The sequence below is a fragment of the Danio rerio genome, chromosome 5 (genome assembly GCF_049306965.1).
Source record: "Danio rerio strain Tuebingen ecotype United States chromosome 5, GRCz12tu, whole genome shotgun sequence".
NCBI classification, from domain to species: Eukaryota; Metazoa; Chordata; class Actinopteri; order Cypriniformes; family Danionidae; genus Danio; species Danio rerio.
Genome location: NC_133180.1, coordinates 36,507,729 through 36,527,197, shown reverse-complemented (window position 1 = coordinate 36,527,197; position 19,469 = coordinate 36,507,729). Strand labels below are relative to the sequence as shown.

General features: G+C 35.7%; 1 protein-coding gene and 1 long non-coding RNA gene across 4 annotated transcripts in view; one reads left to right on the top strand and one right to left on the bottom strand.

Moving 5' to 3' along the window:
- The window catches only part of LOC110438657 (uncharacterized), a 66,563-nt gene that overhangs the window by 32,633 nt on the left and 14,461 nt on the right, over positions 1-19,469 (bottom strand). The window contains exon 3 of the long non-coding RNA XR_002457031.3: positions 3,396-3,434. This is a non-coding gene — a long non-coding RNA (uncharacterized lncRNA). The remainder of the gene's footprint in view (positions 1-3,395; positions 3,435-19,469) is intronic.
- The window catches only part of rxfp2l (relaxin family peptide receptor 2, like), an 80,482-nt gene that overhangs the window by 51,769 nt on the left and 9,244 nt on the right, over positions 1-19,469 (top strand). For 2 of the 3 annotated variants that reach the window (XM_068221461.1, XM_001919507.8), the window contains 5 exons: positions 3,129-3,200; positions 4,259-4,330; positions 4,683-4,754; positions 7,873-7,944; positions 13,409-13,638. In XM_068221461.1, coding sequence (XP_068077562.1) covers positions 3,129-3,200; positions 4,259-4,330; positions 4,683-4,754; positions 7,873-7,944; positions 13,409-13,638 — 518 coding nt within the window. The remainder of the gene's footprint in view (positions 1-3,128; positions 3,201-4,258; positions 4,331-4,682; positions 4,755-7,872; positions 7,945-13,408; positions 13,639-19,469) is intronic. The other variant, XM_009301606.4, reaches the window with a different exon arrangement.

The window sequence follows — 19,469 nt, the reverse complement described above, 5'->3', positions numbered from 1 at the left end:
TTCTGAGTCTCTCGCCTCAGCTGGATCCACATAAATCCAAATAAATGCAGATTTAGGTTGAACTGAATAATTTACGACCGGAGTCGATTAAATTCATCGGGAGTGAATAAATTACAATAATTACTCATGTTTTAGATGTACATGTTGATATACATCCTTGATATCTGTAAGGCCTTTGATTTGATCTGTCAGTGGCATTTGAAGGACACTTTGTCCCGTGGGACTTGTTTTTCTCTGTATTTTGGTTCTTTGGTTGGAAACCTCTTGCAAGCAGGTTTTAATTAGAGATAACAGATTAAAATATGAAAATATTTCATTTAATATTTTACCCTAGATGTTCTTAAACTGTTAATATCAATATAAAGTATGACAATTCAAACAAACTGGGACCTGGGACTGGGTGTAAAATATCTACTAATTAGCAGTTTCCGTATTTTGTGTTTATCCTTTTATTTTTGGTTGTGAATTGCATTACTGTGACGCAGTGGCGCAGTAGGTAGTACTGTCGCCTCACAGCAAGAAGGTTGCTGGTTCGAGCCTCGGCTGGGTCAGTTGTCATTTCTGTGTGGAGTTTGCATGTTCTCCCCGTGTTCGCGTGCGTTTCCTCCGGGTGCTTTAGTTTCCACCACAAGTCCAAAAACATGTGGTATAGGTGAATTGGGTAAGCTAAATTGTCTGTAGTGTATGTGTGTGAATGAGAGTGTATGGGTGTTTCCCAGTCATGGGTTGCAGCTGAAAGGGCATCTGCTGCATAAAACATATGCTGGATAAGTTAGCGGTTCATTCAGCTGTGGCGAACCCGATTAAAAAAGGGACTAAGCTGAAAAGAAAATTAATAAATGATTATATTGAGAACAAAGTTTTTAAAATAAAAGAAAATGTACTGGCAGTTTATTTCAAGGTTTTGTACTGTAATATACAACATCAACCCAGACAATGTATCACTTTAAACTATTAAAACGGTTAATAAAATTCACTTTTTCAAACTGTTCAAGGTTAAAAGTTTTTTTGAAAAAGACCAAGGTCACATAATGCAATTTAAAAGCAAAAATAAGTGGGGAAAAACATGAATCACAAAATACGAAAAAACTGTCAATTTACAGATGTTTTTTACAGTGTTGCTTTATACCCAATCAAGACTATGTAAAGAATGTTATTAGGCTGGCTTGAGAAACAAGGCAGACTACTGAAATCCTATTTAAACTTTTTTTTTTTATATATATTATTCTTCTTCTTCTGAGACTAAAATTCAAAATCTATCTCCTCCTAGAGCTTTCGAGCTATGACCCCCAAACTCACACCAGACCTCCAAACTATTCTGACTCGGTATGCCATATATTTTCCGACTGATCCGACTTTCGATTTTCCGAAAAACGTCCCCGGACGGTCGGAAAAATCCCATAGACTTAACATTGGACCAAACTTTGTGACCTCATAACTCTGCATCAGACTGTCACACAGACTTCTAACTGGGCTCTTTTAACTCAGACTACCTAACTGCCAATAACTGATGAGGTTTTAACTTTCTGGCCACGCCCTAGCAACCACTTTTGGACCCTAGAAACTGTCCCATAGACTTCCATTCAAAGGACTCTCATTGACTTAACATGGGATCAAACTTTGTGAGCTCATAACTCTGCATCAGACTGTCATACAGACTAATGGCTGAGCTCATTTAACTTGAACTACCAAACTGCCAATAACTGAAGAGCTTTTAACTTTTTAGCCACACCCTAACTACCAGATACTGCACCCTAGCAACAACTGTCCCATAGACTTTTATTGCAAAAGACTGTCATTGACTTAACAATAGATTTAACTTTGTGACCTCAAAACTATCTATCCTTTTTCAAACTGCTTTTATCTATCTATCTATCTATCTATCTATCTATCTATCTATCTATCTATCTATCTATCTATCTATCTATCTATCTATCTATCTATCTATCTATCTATCTATCTATCTATCTATCTATCTATCTATCTATCATCTTTTCATACTTTTTAAAACTGTTTAAATTAAACAAACTATTTCCAACAGACTTTCTCAAGTCAGCCTAAAGTTTGTCTCGACGAACTTTAATAATCTAGTTACACAGTGTAATCTCTGGAGGCATGTTTCTGCGTTTCGTTCCCAGATAAGGTAATTGTCTTGTAATCCCTAAATTCTGAGCTTTGTTTAATTATGTTTTTGCGTATTTCAGTTTTGAGTGTTATTCTTATAATGTTATACAGTATCTTTGCAATTTTGAGTAATACATGACCATATAATATCAGAAAATCCTAGACTTAATGCTTAGAACTTCAGAATTCAATTAAATGATCAATTCAAGCTGTAGCAAGATAAGTACATTTCCCAAACGTCATTTCCACTAGAGAATGTTGTGTAACGCTTATAGATTTACCTAATCTGAGATGTGTAAATAATATATTATTTATTACACATATACATCTGAGATGCGTAAATAATTTATTATTTATTACATATATTATATATATTATTATATATATTTTGACTGTTAGTAAACAAATAACATATAAGCATGCAACTTGTTAAAAGGGAATTAAATTCCTTTGGAATTCCACAGGGCCAAAAGTACTTACAGTTGAAAGAAACTCCCAGTGACACCATGAAAAAAATGTACAGTTCACCGAAGAGTAAATTAATATTTTAGCATTTGTGACTGGGTTCTCCTTTCTGCTTGGACAAGATGTTACTGAATCTTACATCGACTGAAGTGACAGTGTGTTTGTTGTGATATCTGATCCAGTTCAATCACCCAATTCCCAATTCAAAGCTATAGATATCACAGCAGACCATATTTCTGCAAATGTGTAAATATTTCATTTCTTTGATTCTTCCAGTGCTTTTGAGACCCAATCTTTGACTGTGAGCTTGTGATTGTGTACTCAAGCATTTACAGGAAATGTTCGAGATAGTTCCTGGAAACAGGAACCAGATGGATGATTCTTAAGTTTGATCTTCAGAATCTCTTATGACTCAGAACTGATTTACATATAGATGTACAGCATATTACTTCATTCTGCGTTGTTGAAAGCAATGGTGAATTGAGGTACAGTATAAGTCGGAGATGGTGTTTTTACATGACTGTCTTTTTGTGGTTTAGAGCGTTGAGGAGAAACCGCATCAGCACCATCGAAGAAGGAACTTTTGCAGACATGCAAAGATTGATAGACCTGTGAGTAGTTGCACAATCACAAATAAATGGAGGCATTCGTTTTTCACTACATTACATTTTTGTCATTATTTTTTCCAGTTCATTGCTTATAAAAATGTACTGCAAGAGAGAGAGAAAAAGAATTTGCATTTGTAAGCTTTTAAGGGTTAGATCTCCTAGAAATGCAAATTCTGTCTGTTGTTCTGATTTACTTACCCTCAAGTTGTTCCATCCTGTATTTCTTTCTTGCTTGCCCTGAAATACAGAAAAAAAATGTTTATAGCTCTCCACCAAACAACAAAAGCATAAAGAAATGAAGGTTGTATACATAGCCTGAAAGTTGTATAAATGCAGAGGTGAGATTTGAAAGCTCAGGTTGAGGGCAAGACTTTGGGTCAATACATTTCTTTTTGTTCAGTTTTTTACTCAAAGGTTATATATTCTTTTACAAGAGCTGGAATGTAGAGCACATGTTTTGTAAATGAAGCCCTTCTTGGAATTGGACAAGTGTTGTTATTCAATATCGTTTCACAGAAAATCCAACCAAATAATTTTGTTTTTAAAAGAGGTTTAATAGAAATCTTGGAATTGTAATAAATGTCTAACAATAGTTAGTTAATAGCTAGACTAGTCATCAAATAGGCAGATCAGACAGACTTCACATGTGTATTCATTCATTCTTTTTTTAGGCTATTGTTAGACGTCTAGATTTACACTGACAGCCCAAATTTAGCCTTGTTTTAATTAAGATGTTTATGTTTAGATGTCTATTTGACATCTATTAGACTTTTTCTAAACACAAGAAAGGCTTTCTGTTTTGCAAAGTCACACAGATTTGGAATAACATGAGAGTGAATAAATGTTGACAGAATTCTCATTTCTATCCCTTTAAGCAAATCCCTTACTGAGATTGGAAGGCAGAGAAAGAAAGACGTAGAGAGACACCTGCTGTGTGTAAATAATCTCAGCCCGATAAGCTCAAATGTTGGAACAGAGCTTCTGTTTGAAGCTCTTTTTTTATTTCATGAATGATTAAGATGAAAAATGAGCTGCTGAATCTCCTGTGATTTGATTTACAGAGACGTGTCTGTGAACCAGATTAAAGATCTGCCTCCATCTCTGTTCCAGAACCTCCAGAACCTCAAGCAGCTGTGAGAGCCACATTCTGAACTTTGTTATTTATGTTGCAAATGATGTTTTCTAGAACTCATTGTTTAGAGGTAAAGGTTATACAATATTTTTTTTTCGTGAGGTCACTCAGTGGAGCAGCATCTCTGTGTTTTTCGCTTGTAGTTGTTCTGATCTGCCCAGTGTATTCATTCATTTGTAGAAAGCCTTTCGGACAAAGTGACAGGTCCAATGAATCACAGAAGCATATTATTGGCTTCATCAATAACTATTTTACTGTCTGTTTCTGTGTGTGTGTGTGTGTGTGTGTGTGTGTGTGTGTGTGTGTGTGTGTGTGTGTGTGTGTGTGTGTGTGTGTGTGTGTGTGTGTTATAGAAATATCTCCAACAATCCCCTGGTGAACATATACAGCAATCAATTTGACAGTTTGGTGAATCTGCAGTCTCTGTGAGTGAACACATCATCAGTTACCACATTAATGCTGCATGTTAGGAGTTAGGAGAGATCCTTTATCTCTGGATAATGCATGCAGAAATCTACATAATATTTACAAGATATTCACATTCAGTTCAGGACTAACAACATCAGACTGTTAATCAGAGAACAATCAAATATCTAAAGTCACATTGAATGAGCTTTTTATACTCTCAGTTCACTCTGATTAGGTAGCCAATCATGGTCACAAATGCATATAATTTTAAATTTATGTGATTAGTTTTTTTATTTCCCAAGGGTAAAGTTTAAAAAATGGGTGGAATTTAGTTGTTTAGGATAACCATGTTTGTTTTAATTGAGGTCTTAAAAGGGTTTTTAAAACATCTTGGTTCTCTCACTGCCCTTTCCTGGGAAGAATCTTTTTTAGTGTTGCAGCTCAGTGTTGTCTACAGAGGTCTGCTAGATTGCACTCTGTAGACCTGTACACTACCATGTGATTTACAGAAGTGGGACATGTTCCTGGATCAACACCATGCATTTCTGGAAAGTCAATCCATTCAGCCAGTCATAGCCCTACTTACAAGACATGTCTATTGCTCAGAGGATCAAACCCCAAATCCCTAAGCAAAATAAAAATAGAACCAAAGAATTGCTGACATGAAGTTCGTAAAGCTGTAAAATACATTTTATCTCTTATATATCTTTGGAAGGGCCATTTGTAAGGAAAAAACAAAAGTTGCTCCTTTCTCTAAATTTAATCTTAATTCTTTCAAGGAGAAAGGCAAGGCAAGTTTATTTATACAGCACATTTCATACAAAGTAGCAATTCAACGTGCTTTACATAAAACAAGAATACAAGTATAAGAAAATAAAAACAAATAAAAACAATAAAACAGCTTATAAAAGAATGGAAGAAAAGAAAAGAAAGACATAATAGTTTCATCTATCTGACGAAGCACAGTGTTCATTCAATAAAGGCACAGCTAAACAGATGTGTTTTTAGTCTCGATTTGAATGTTGGAGCACATCTGATCATTTCTGAAAGCTGATTGCAGTAGTAAGGGTTGTAGCAGCTAAAAGCTGATTCACCCTGCTTTGACTGAACCCTTGGAATTTCTAGTTTGTTTGATCCTAATGATCTGAGTGATCTGTAATGTATTGAGGTCCTGGGCCATATAGCGATTTATAGACAAGTAGTAATACTTTAAAATCTATTCTGAATGTAACTGGGAGCCAGTGTAAAGACCTGAGGAAAGGTATGATGTGCTCGGATTTTCTGGTTCTGGTCAGAATCCTGGCCACAGCATTCTGGATGAGCTGCAACTGGTTGACCATTTTTTTTTGTTTGTTTGTTTGTTTTTTGGGAAAGCCAGTGAGGAATCTATTACTATAATCCCTTCTGCTGCCGATAAAAGCATGAACAAGTTTCTCAATGGAAACAAAGCATCTAATTCTTGCAATGTTTTAAGACGGTATATGCAAACTTAGTTACTGCTTTGACATGACTGTTGAAACTCAGATCTGACTCCAGAATCACACCAAGACTCTCGACCTTATTTTTTGTTGATTGACCCTTAGAGCCGAGGTGCGCATTCACCTTTAGAACCTCAACGATTTTCCCAAAAGCAATGACTTCAGTTTTCTCTTTGCTTAGCTGAAGAAAGTTTTAGAGAAAGAATTAATAGGAACTACGTGTAATTGATTAATTTTCTATGGGTAACGGAAATCAAACTTATGCTTACATTATGTAATTATTAGCACTTTAAACTATGCCTTTGACGATCTTTGTTCTGGCAATGCTGTAACTATGTGTGCAATACTGTGCGATCTGCAACACCATTTACAAAATGAAATCTACTGTCATCTATGTTTAAATGGAAATGTGGACTATTTTGACAGCTGAAGACCTATTAGTTCAGGTGTAAGATTTACATATCAGTTGAATAACACAGGCTGTTTCCTTTGAAATCTGCCCATATAGACCCTTGTGAGGGATGTAAACAACAGCAATGGTCTTAATGTATTTCCTGTTTTAGATTTTTCATTTCCATAGCTTCTAAGAACTTAAAAAGCTCCAAATATTGATGCATTTTTAATGACAGCGGTGTTAGCATTAGATATGACTGTATCACATCTTGTTACAGTTCTGAAATATTGTGATGACCAGCAGGAAATGTTCATGGAACAATGATATCGCCATATTGAAATGGTCTTTAGGTTTAGAATATATACAGTTGTTACAGGCTCCCTGCAGTAATGATTGGTTATTCACATGGTTTGGAGGATGGTTTCACAATCTACTAACTCTTACCCTCATACTGACTCGTCAATAAATTTTGAAACAAAAAGTTACAGTACCTTTAAAGTAGAGCTACAGAATAAGTTCAATATATATAATATATTATATATTATATATAATATATTTTCGTATAATGCGAAAATCAGTCATTTGTTGATAAAAACAGAAATTGAAGGCCCACAAGCTATTCCAGAACTATAAGATTTATTGAACAACAAGGAACAACATTCTTAAGTCCTCTTCTTACAAACCCCCACACTGTTTTAATCTCAGTGAGTCCTGCTGACCAGGGTCAGAACGGCAAAAAGGCAAAAGAAAACAACTGAAAATTGCCTCAGAATTCACTATTTTTTAAACCTTTGATGCTGCATCCAGTATTGAAATTCTATTTAATTATGTTGTGTATTAGACAGGCCAAGTATTCATTTGAATAATTTAACATATATGAATGGCATGCTCTATTTTTAAGAAATGCCACCACCGAGGTAAAACAGCTCAGCTCAGTGAAAATATATTGCCCTGATAAGGAAAAGGGTTTTCTAAAACGAAGATGTGACTGGTTTGGTGTTAGTAACAAGCAGAAAAACAGCAAGGCGGAGCTAAATAAGATTATGTTCTTGTCTGTAGGCTGATCCTTTCCCGGTAAATGTAGCAGCTGAGAGATGTAGTGAGATTTATGTGCAGAGGTTCAGTCTTCACCAGCTTGTGTCCGTTCATGCATTAGCTGATATTTCTCTGGACTTTATTTCAGTTTTATTCCTCTACAGTTGTTATTCAGTACAGTCAAAACCTACAAAAGGTAAAGTTTGCATCTGTCTGTTTTGTTTGCAGGAGCATGGAAGAGGTGGAGATTCCCAACATTAGTATCAGGATGTTCCGGCCCCTTACCAACCTCACTCACATGTGAGCATAAAACAAAAGCACTGGTTTTCTAGTCACATATATACACTGTTAAGGCAAAACAAGGTGGTCACAGGTGAAGTGAAAACCACTGATCGTCTCCAAACAAAACCACATATTAAGGTCTAGGTCGATTAGATTGAAAGCAAACTATCAGTTGTGGTGGCTGCAGGAGAAATGAACAAGAACAAAGATCTAAACAGCAACAAGAATCAGTCCATGGCACTCGAATAAAGTGAAACATTTAAAAAGCCTTTATTCCCATGGCTAAATCTCTAAAAACCTACGCGTTTCAGCAGAAGTCTGCCATCATCAGGGTAACAGTGATCAGGTACGTCTAGAGTCTCTTTTGAGTACTACGGTCACATGACTCATTTAAACATCTCAAATGGCACTCAGATAATTTAACAAGCAAAGTCTACTATCATCATAAATTCAGCATAGATACACAAACACCCACTTTCATATATGGGAAAAGAGAGAGAGAGAAAAAAAAAAAAAAGAAAAATACATATATATAAAAACACATACATCAATGTATAATGATAATCTGTAAAGCATCTATAGAAAAACTCATTCATTCATTTTATTGTCGGCTTAGTCCCTTTATTAATCCGGGGTCGCCACAGCGGAATGAACCGCCAACCTATCCAGCAACTTTCCACGCAGCGGATGCCCAACCCATCTCTGGGAAACTATAGAAAAACTGTTTTACAAAAAAGAAGAGAAGTCTAATTCACCCTGATGAAGGCAGACTTCTGCCGAAACACGTAGGGAGATTTAGCCATGTGAATAAAGCCATTTTAATTTTTCACTTTATTCGAATGCCTTGGACTGATTCTTGTTGCTGTTTTGATGAATCCCTTACCCAAAGAGCACCGACCATACATTTGAGCTTACCCCAAAGCGCTTTTTGTTTGTTTTTTCAAGAATAAAGATCTGTTATTATAGCCTATTTTTTAGCAATAAGCACGTTGAGATTTTTGAAAATTTTACAGGAGTGTTCTGCCCTTGATTAACATTACACACTCTATGTGGTTCACAAATAACAGATAACATCATTTATCAGAACCTCTTGTTTTGGATTCCAAATTTAAAATCTTTTTTTAAAATATGTATTGACACCAACTTCTTAAACTGCAACTAACTTTGTAGGTTAATTCAAAGTAAAGGGAGCTGTAGGGCTTTGACAAGTGGCAAATTGTTAAAACAAGACAACTAGATCAGAATATCACTGAAATGTTGAGGCTTGTGGGTTGCTCTTGGTCAACAGAATTTACCAACAGTAGTCCAAGAATCGACAAACCACAGAGCAGCTCTGGGGTGTTGTGAACCCAAGGCTCACTGATGCACGAGAGCAACATAGGCAGTCCTGTCTGGACCAAATAAACAGAAAATACTTGCCAGTCAACAATAAATTTAATGATGTTTATAGGAGGAATGTGTCACAAGTGCACCGCATGCTGCTGCATTTCTGTAGACCAATCATCAGAGTGCCTACACAATGAGCATGAATCAGAACTGGACCTTGGAGAAGTGCAGTGCAACATTTACTAGAGGAAAAGATGCCTCTAGGAAGCACTGAGTGACACTGATAAGAGGGTCTGTGATGTTTTGTACAATGCCATCAAGTCTTTCATGTGGTTGCAAATTTGACAGGTTCTACCAACCAAACATTGTTCTAGACTATCATAAAAGTGGTGTTTTCTGGTAGAAGTGCCCTCTTTCAGCTAAAGAAATGCCGATGTTGTTTGGTAATGGTTTGAAGAGCATGATAAAGAGCTGTCCTGTCCTTCAAATTCTCCATAACTCATCTGTGAGATGTAGCAGTTCAATCCATGGCGGCTACACCTCACAATCTTCGAGATTTGAATGATCCACAGCTACCATCTTACTGCAGAGCCAAATATTACAAGACAAATTCAGGAGTTCGTGCTTCAGCAGGTCATTGCTATTTTGGTAACACACAGAGGATTTTAGTCAGGGAGTCATATTTGTCATAATGTGTACACAAATTATAAATATGTATTCCTTCATTAACTTTTCTTCGGCTTCATCTCTATTCCAGAGGTCACCACAGCAAAATTAACCACCAACTTATTCAGCATGGTTTACGCAGCTAATGCCCTTCCTGCTACATCTCAATACTAGGAAACAACCATACACCATCATTCTCACACACACACACACACACACACACACACACACACACACACACACACACACACACACACACACACACACACACACACACACACACAAACTATGGCCAATGTAGTTTATTTAATTCACCTATAGTGCATGTCTTTGGACTGTGGGGGAAACCGAAGCACCCAGAGGAAACCCCCGAGAACATGGGGAGAACATGCAAACTCCTCACAGAAATGCCAACTGGCCCAACCGGCATTCGAACCAGTGTCATTCTTGCTGTGAGGCAACAGTGCTAACCACTGAGCCACCGTGCCACCCTATATATACATAGTTGTTTCACTGTGTGCCCTTTATGGAGAGTTATCTGTGTTTCAGGCTTGCACAGCATAGTCGAGCACAGCGAGTCGAGACAAATACAACAAATGCCTCTATTAAGCCATCAATTGACAGAGCACGAGAGGCAGAGAGAGGTCATTACTGTTGAATGTGGGCTGGATGGTAACTGTCGGCCCACAGGTGAATGATTACTACATTCGAGAAGTCAAACCCGCTGGTAAATACATCTTAACATGAACCCCTGATTTTTTTTCCACAGGTGACAAGATTACCGTGCTTCGCTCTGCTTGAGAATTATCTCTAACTTTTCTTCCATCAGATTTAATATCTCCAGAACAGATGTGTACCCCTCTGGGGAAATGAAAATGAAATAAAAAAAAAATTGGTAGTGTAGGTCTTCAGAGAGATTTTTAAATGGAATGCCAGCATTTCTTTATGAGGAACGAGTGCCCTCCTCACCAGTGGTGAACAAAAGAGGCGCCGCGTGCTGAGGAGAGATGCTGTACCAAAGTCTTTTGAGTGCTGAACCTCATGCTGAACCTGTCTGCACTTTGATGTGGAGATGAGGTTTTCTGAATTGTTACTTTGCAGATATCAGCCATGTTAAAAATTCACTTTTGATCTGAGACAGGCCCACTCTAGCAGACTGTGACAGCAATAGAAGGTTAGGTTTGCATTTTTTGAAACTCTTGATGAGACTGATGAGTGTGTGTGTGTGTGTGTGTGTGTGTGAGTGTGTGTGTGTGTGTGTGTGTGTGTGTGTGTGTGTGTGTGTGTGTGTGTTTGCGGAAGCACTCTGGTCTTAAGAAAAGACAGCGAAACACGTACTCTGTTCAGGCTGGATTGTTTGATTTGATTGTGCAACAGGGTAAAGTGTTCAGCTGGTGTCAGTACTTCATTAGGCAAGGCAAGTTTATTTGTACAGCACATTTCATACACATTGAAGAGTGTTAAAGTGCTTTACAAAAACAAGAATAAAAGATAAAAAATATATAATTAAAATGGTTAAAAACAAATTTATAACGTGTGTTAAAACTAATAATAATAAGATTAATAAAGAAATAAAGACACAAAATAGTGTCAGACATAGCCCAGTGAAAATAGTGTCAGACGTAACCCAGTGGTCATCCGGGAAAGGCACAGCTAAACAGATGTATTTTCAGTCAAGATTTGCCTAATATTGGAGCACATCTGATCACGTCTTGAAGCTGGTTCCAGTAGCGGGTGGTGTTGTAGCTGAAAGAAAATTCACCCTGCTTTGAGTGAACTCTTGTAATTTCTAATTTACCTAACATTATAATGGTCTAAGTGTTCTGCTAGGGTTGTTTTCAGTGAGCATATAGACAATTTAGCAATGTATAAACCATTACTAATACTTTAAAATCTATCCTAAATTAACTGGATGCCAGTGTAAACACCTTTGGACTAGTATGATGTGCTGTGGCAGTGTTAAATGTATCACAAAGAAACTGTAGTTGAATTAATGAAAAGGTAAATAGATTCCTTTTTATTTTTAAGTAATTGCAGTTACTTATAAGTTACTTGCCTTTAATACAATACATATATTCAACAGTTCTGTTTGAAAAAATTGTGATTGTATTTTATGTTATAGAAATATATTTGAAAGAATTAATTCATTTTTCAGTTGAAGAAGGTTATATTTATCAAAAACAATTACAGTACATATGCTAAAAAATTATTAAGTTAGAAATTAGTTTAAATATGGTATAAAATCAGTAGCTAAGAAGTAGAATAACTAAAGAAGGTTAGATTTGTCTGACAATTGGTCACCTTGGAATTATAAGGTTCTATCTGCGTTGTGTTCTGAATGATTTTGAGATATTAAGCTTTATAATCACATTTTTTGCATTCCATATAGCAAACAGTATGTGTCACATTTGATTTTTGAATAAATGATCCTAAAAAAAGCATCCAATAATGTAAATAAGTTGTCATTTAATAAGAATATGTCAATAAATAAATTTTGGCAAAAATGTCAGATAGAACCTTATAATCCTAAGGTGACTAAATGCACATGCTTAAGAAACTTGTTTAGCTAAAAAGTGTTTTTTCAGATAAATCTAAAATGCTCTGTTTGTCTCAAATGTAAAAAATAAATAAATTGAGTATTGTTTGTTTATACAATGAGATTTATTGGGATCTTTAAAACTTTATATACAATTTTAATGATGTTGTTAATAGTTAGTAATTAATACTTTGTTGAAGTAACCTACCCAATACTGGTATTCGCTAAAGGTTCAGTTTTTATGTGAACACGCTCAAGCTTGATTTCTTGATAAAAACTGCCATTATGTGCTCATCCTCATGTGACTCTAAACTAGTTTCTTCATCAGTAGAGTACAAAAGTGAAAAGAGAAATGTTTGTAATTAAGGTGAACAATTAATCGTCCTTCATATGATGGTTTCTGAAGCCATGAAAAGAATCGTCACAGGCAAAAAAAAAAGATAACTGTAAACACACTTTTTCTTCAACCAGATAATTTCAGCAAATTACTTGACTGAGTTCACAAAACTCATCTGAATGGTCTGAAGTGTGATCTAGTTTTCAGATATTGTCCACAGCTGATCAAAGTGAAGATGATTTTCAGATTTAAATTTCAGTCTGTTCCAAACAACGGCATATATGACTGACAGTTGCCTGGACTATTCTAGACATATTTTTATGACATGCTTTTGACATTCTGAAACCTGACATCCTCAGTCTTCATGCACTTCATGATGCTAAAATAAAATGGTTAGGATACGCTTTTAAATCCACACGAATGACACAAGGATGAAAAAAAAAAATTATGACCAATTTTCACTTATGCATGAGCAAATCTAACCAATTGCAATTAAACGAACATTTATGAAGTTACATGTGATGATTAAGCTTTATATGATTGCTTTCTGTTATGTGTAAAACAATTGAGCTTTTCTGTTTGTCTTTTTCTGTCATTTTTGTGTTGAACAATTTCAGTTATTTCAAGCGTTTTGAATTCTGTGGATATTCTCCAAATGTGCGGAGCTGCAAACCAAACACAGACGGAATCTCATCCTTTGAGAATCTGCTCGCAAACATCATTCTGCGGGTGTTTGTCTGGGTTGTCGCCTTCATCATTTGCTTCGGAAACATCTTCGTCATCTGTCTGCGGTCCTGTATTGCTTCAGAGAATCAACATCACACCATGGCCATCAAATCCCTTTGCTGTGAGTCTATTATACATCAAACATGAGCATGACACGGCCAATATCCAGCTCATATTCAACCCCAAACTCAAAAGATCAATCAGTCAGTCAAAACATTAAACTAAAGCACTTCACACACAAAAAATGCCATTCGCGATCTTCAGACATTTCAGATTGAAACAAGATTTTCAGCATCAAAAAAATCAGACTTGTTTTTATTCCATCATGAGCTCACTAGATTATAAAGTTGGACTTTGTAGGAAGGTTTAGAAATGTATTTTAATAAATATTGTTTTAGATACTAGTATAGTTCAGTTTTGTCATTAAAGGTGCCATACTGCAGTGGTTTAATAAATTCAATAGTTCTTTGATATCTACATAGTGGGTTCATGGCAAGGGTAAGTTAATAAAATCTCTAGAAATGGTTTTATACATTTTATTACTCCATAAAATACCAATAAAATCAGAAAGTCCATGATTGACCATATATAGCCTAGTTCATGTTTTGAATATTAATAAACTCTGCTCTGACGTACTGCCCTTTACAGACACACATACACAGAACATGATGTATGCTGAACACAGAGTGACGCTAACCTATTTTGCTAACCAAATCGGTTGTGGATAAAGGCTAAATTATATTTAAACTTGACAAAAGAGAATAATAGAGATGTATTGCGTTGTATTTTAAAGCTATGGTCAAATAAAACACAGCCAGGAATTAATATCAGCCTCTGCATGAACAGGCGACTGTTGAGCTGAGTGATTTGACACGATTCAGCAGAATTCATATGTTTGTTGAAACATCAAATTTCACAACAAACACAATAAATTAAAAAAAGGTGTAACTAATCATACCCCATGCCTCTTCAGAGTGGAGATGAATAAATGTGTAGTCTGTAAATCTTGCATTTTGCATCCTGAGGCCAGTTTGAACATGCCTCATTCTGTCAGTGATACACAGTAAACAGTTTGGGACTAGCGTTTTCAGAAAAAAAACATACATATAGTTAAAATATTTGCATAAAATAACTAAGGGTGGAAAACTGTTGTATCACTAGAAAACGTTTGGATTATCAAACGCAGCCTGGGATGTGCATAATAATGATTTCAGAGCTTTTTTATGATCTCAGAGATGCATAAATGTTCTGTTGATGACATCAGCTGCTCGTCAGGTGTAGATGAATGACCTGAAGTAGGCAGACATGCAAATGTGTAGGGTATAGCCTGTAGGTCTCATCAGAGTATTTTTTTATTTTTTTTTGTCTTCTAAATTGGCCTGTTGTCCACGGGGTTTTTACACTCGTTACATAAGAATGAGGAAACAGTGGTGCCTGAGGCTCAGAGTATGCCAATTTCCATATACTGATCTTTTATTTTTCTATTATGCCTTGGAATACCCAGATTTTCATTATAGGTCACTTTTACGTAAGATATTTTTAAAAACTCACTCAGGGCTGCGTTTATTTAATCAAAATACAGTCAAAACTGCAATGGACCCTTTTAACATTTCTGTTTCTCAGCAAAAAAAAAAAAAAAATGTGTCATAGTTAGATTAACTTAGAAGTAAATGGGAGAGTACAGAATTTTTTTGTTTGTTTGTTTGTTCTTGTTCAAATAATAAATATATATAAATGACTGATAATGGTAGCCAGAAGAGAAAACAATGTCAAGAGTAGAGTCCTGTCCATAGACATTGCATTACACCTTGTATAAACAGTAATTAGTTTTTTTTTTGTAATTTTATGCAAAGATGATTTAATAGAAAGTATTGCATCATAAATGTGCATAGAGTTTTTAAAAATTAAGATATAATAACTTTTCAAGATATCAAAATTAGGTTGCTGATGATTAGACACATCATCGCCATCTTGTGAACTGAAGCTGTTTCAATTTAATAAAACTTCATGTTAAACTCCTTTAACTAAATTTACATTGTAAAAAAATGCTACAGATGTAAAGATGGATTGTGAAAAAGGTCAATAGTCTAAACTTAAGTGTCATTTCAGATAAAAATAACAGTATTCATATTTTAGAAAAATAATAATAAAATTTATTCCTCTGATGTCTAAAACTATTTGCAGATTTTCAATCTTATTTTAAATATTGAATTTGTGCTGGATGATATTTTTGTGGTAAATGTGATAGTTTTCATGAATCTTTGTATAAATAATTATTTAAATTATTATAATAATATACTATTAAATAATTTACTATAAATATAACTATATATGCAAATAAATAATACTATATAATAATAACAACAACAACATGAATTAAAATTGAACCATACAGTCACAACAAGTTTAGATGGTGCTATGGAGTATGTGAATATGTGTTGATATAACCAATCACCTGCAGTATGTTTTATATCAAAGTTCAAAAAGTTAAAGATGTTTGTCATAAAGATAAAGAAGACTGTCGGCTTTCAGAAATACCAGTGTATGAGTGCAGGGTCTAATTTTGGAAGTTTGCAGGCATCAAACAAAGAAGCTTAAAGGGTCGTAGTTCCCTCTAATTGCAGAAATTACACACACGTCGTTATACACACTCAGCTAATTATACACATCAACACACAGCCTTGAAACTCACTAAATTATACATCTATGCAGTATCATAAGCTTATAATAAACATCAAAACACTCACACTCTACCGTGCCTGCTGGGCAGATAAATAATTATATCAGTGTCGCACAAAGTGAGCTAGTCAACTTATGGACGACCTCTTCGACACCTATGACGCACACTTCAGATTCGTACCTGGACCCATACACACACAAACACCTTCATTCGCCCAGAGAAATGGAAGCTTATTAGAAAAGGTTGGATCAGTGTGCGATATCTAGAGCTGTTCAGCTGGGGATCAGAGTCTGAAGACTAATCTGTGTCTCTGTGATGGAGAGAGATAGCAGACAGGCGGCTGAAAAAGAGATGGATGGACAGGCAGAAGGCTAGATAGGTGCAGTTTTTCTTAACCCACATAGATTTTGAAAGGACACATCCCTCTCTTAAATGATCAAACCCTGTCACCTCGTCAGATGAGAGACATGCAGAGAGAGCAAAGGGTTTGTGTTGTGTCTCTGCAAATCTTGAGTTTCCCCACTGGGTGACATTGAATGAGTGCAATATGTTTGGTGGCGGCGGAAGTGTGTTTTCGAGCTGTCTTTGTAGGCCTTTCGTGTTCAGTTCAGATTAGAGTTCCACACAACAGGGCAGATTTACTAACAGCTTGCATCAGCGGAAAGCCTTTTGATAGTTAAGAAAATACTCTCAGGATTTAATAAGGACATGAGTAAAACATTAGTGATGAAGAGGCATGGATATGATTTTTTTTTGCTGCGAACCATATTGCATATGCATTTTGAAGAGTTTTTCTTTTAGTTTTAATGAATCAAGCAAGATGAATTAGGAAGATTTGCTATATTCAGTGGTATTTGTTGTATTAATTAAAACCCCCAAAAAGTGTACATTAAAGAATTCGTTCAACCAAAAAAAAAAATCTGTTGTAAATTACTTACCTTTATGTCATTCCAATCTCCTGAGATCTTCGTTGATCTTCAGAACACAAATTAAAATATTTTGATATTTTGATATTTAGATATTTTGAAATCCTGGAGCTCTCTGACCCTCCATAAATAAACAAGAGTTCTGAAGTGTTCAAAGCCAAGAAAAGAAACCAAAAACATTGTCAAAACTCTCCATGTGACTTCAGCAGCTCAACTTTACACATACAAGGCTCTAGGATGACTTTGTATACCAAATAACCTGTAGAAATTTTCATTTGCGCTTATAGGGCAACACAATACATGCATGTTGTGCTGCTGACTCTAATTGCATTATGTTGTATTGCCTGTATACACACTGATGAGTTGACGTGGAAGAAAAAGCTGGCAAAATTGACACACTGAAGTTGGTTTTAAAGGGTTTTTGGTGCAGAAGGTCTTCTTGGAGCGTGCATGGAATATTTTGAAAATGTTTTTGGTTTCTTTTCTGGACTTTGAATACCTCAGGACTAGGCATGGGCCGGTATAAGATTCTGATGGTATGATAACCTTGGATATAAATATCACGGTTTCACAGTATCACGATATTGTGATTACTGCTCTAAAATATATTCTTTTTAAATATCTGTGTAAAAAACAAAACATGTTCCCCCTTTGAAGACAATAAATTTAAATTTAAGAAACATTTATAATGTTATGGACCAGTAAACATGTCAGGTTAAATAATTCAGATGAATCATTGACTTCTGCTGTCTTCACTAGTTTCAAAAACACATTTTTTTTTACAATTTAAATTGGCATCTTTGGAGATCTTTTCTGCTGGAGATACTGTTGTCCTAAAAAAATGTAAATAAAAAATCTTACACAATCCTTAGAAACGGTATTGCAGAAAACTTACAGTTTTAAAACCTTGACTTTTCCAAACCACGGTATACCTTGAACATGGTTGTCGTCCCATGCCTACTCATGACTCTTGCTGTTTATAAAGAGTCAGTTAGCTTCAAGATTTCATCATAAAGAAATCTTAATTTGTGCTCTGAAGATAAATGAAGGTCTCAGGGGATTATAATGACATGAGGGTGAGTAATCAATAGCGGTATTACATTTATTAGGGTGAACTAATCTAAACTACCTAGGGCACAACTAATTTCAATAACAATTAAACTGAAATGAAAAGGTTAATGAAATCCAGTCAGTCTAAGTGTCAGACAGTCAGGAAAACAGTAAGCATTTAAAATAGCCCTAGAAAATCTGTGAATCCAAATGCCACTAAATAATAAGTTATAATAGATTGCAATGGCTTGCTTTATGATCATTGTACATAATCAGCACTCACTTATTCAGCATTTGTCAATATGAACGTACTAACACTGAATTAATAGGCAATGTAGAATTAATAAATACACTCTCAACATTTCTTCAGAATTCCTCCAAATATGTTTATAAATAAATAAGCATAAGTCAGCACATGGGCGACGCAGTGGTGCAGTTGGTAGTGCTGTCTAAAACAACTTTACATGTGCTGACTTTATTCATTCATTAATTTTCTTTTCGGCTTAGTCCCTTTATTAACTCGGGTCACCACAGCGGAATGAACTGCCAACTTATCCCTCACATGTTTCACGCAGCGGATGCCGTTCCAGCTGCAACCCATCACTGGGAAACATCCACACACACACACACAAAACAGACAATTTAAACTACCCAATTCACCTGCACCGCATATCTTTGGACTGTGGGCGAAACCAGAGCACCCAGAGGAAACCCAAGCGAACGCAGGGAAAACATGCACAGAAACGCTAACTGACCCAGCCGAGGCTCAAACCAGCGACCTCCTTGCTGTGAGGCAACAGCACTACCTACTGCGCCACTGCGTTGCCCTCAAACCGATGTCATCAGGGCAGTTGATTGAAGACTACCAAAACCTTTTTTTTTCAGTGGATTAACTTACAAGGCTTAAATGTTCATCTAAAGAATATCAATGTGCCCTAGTAAATAAACATTGTAAATTTGGGTATCAGATTTTAAATCATACTGCTGTGCCTCATACTTTACGTTTAGTCTTGATTAGCAGCCAAAGTATCATTTAGTTGACTCGTCTTTTACATGTTAACCCATTTTGCACCTCTTAGAAACTTGCGCATGCTCTACCATCATCAGCTCTTGTTTGCATCCTAATTTACAGTGGTTTGTGCAGTGTTAGACAGTATGACAATGAGCTGCTACATCTCTGATCTTTAATTCACACACTGTCAGTAGAAAACTCACAAAATGAAATCTGGCTCTATAAATGCTAACTTTCCAAAACACAATCTCACAATGTGTGAAGTGTCTCATCTCAGAGGCCCT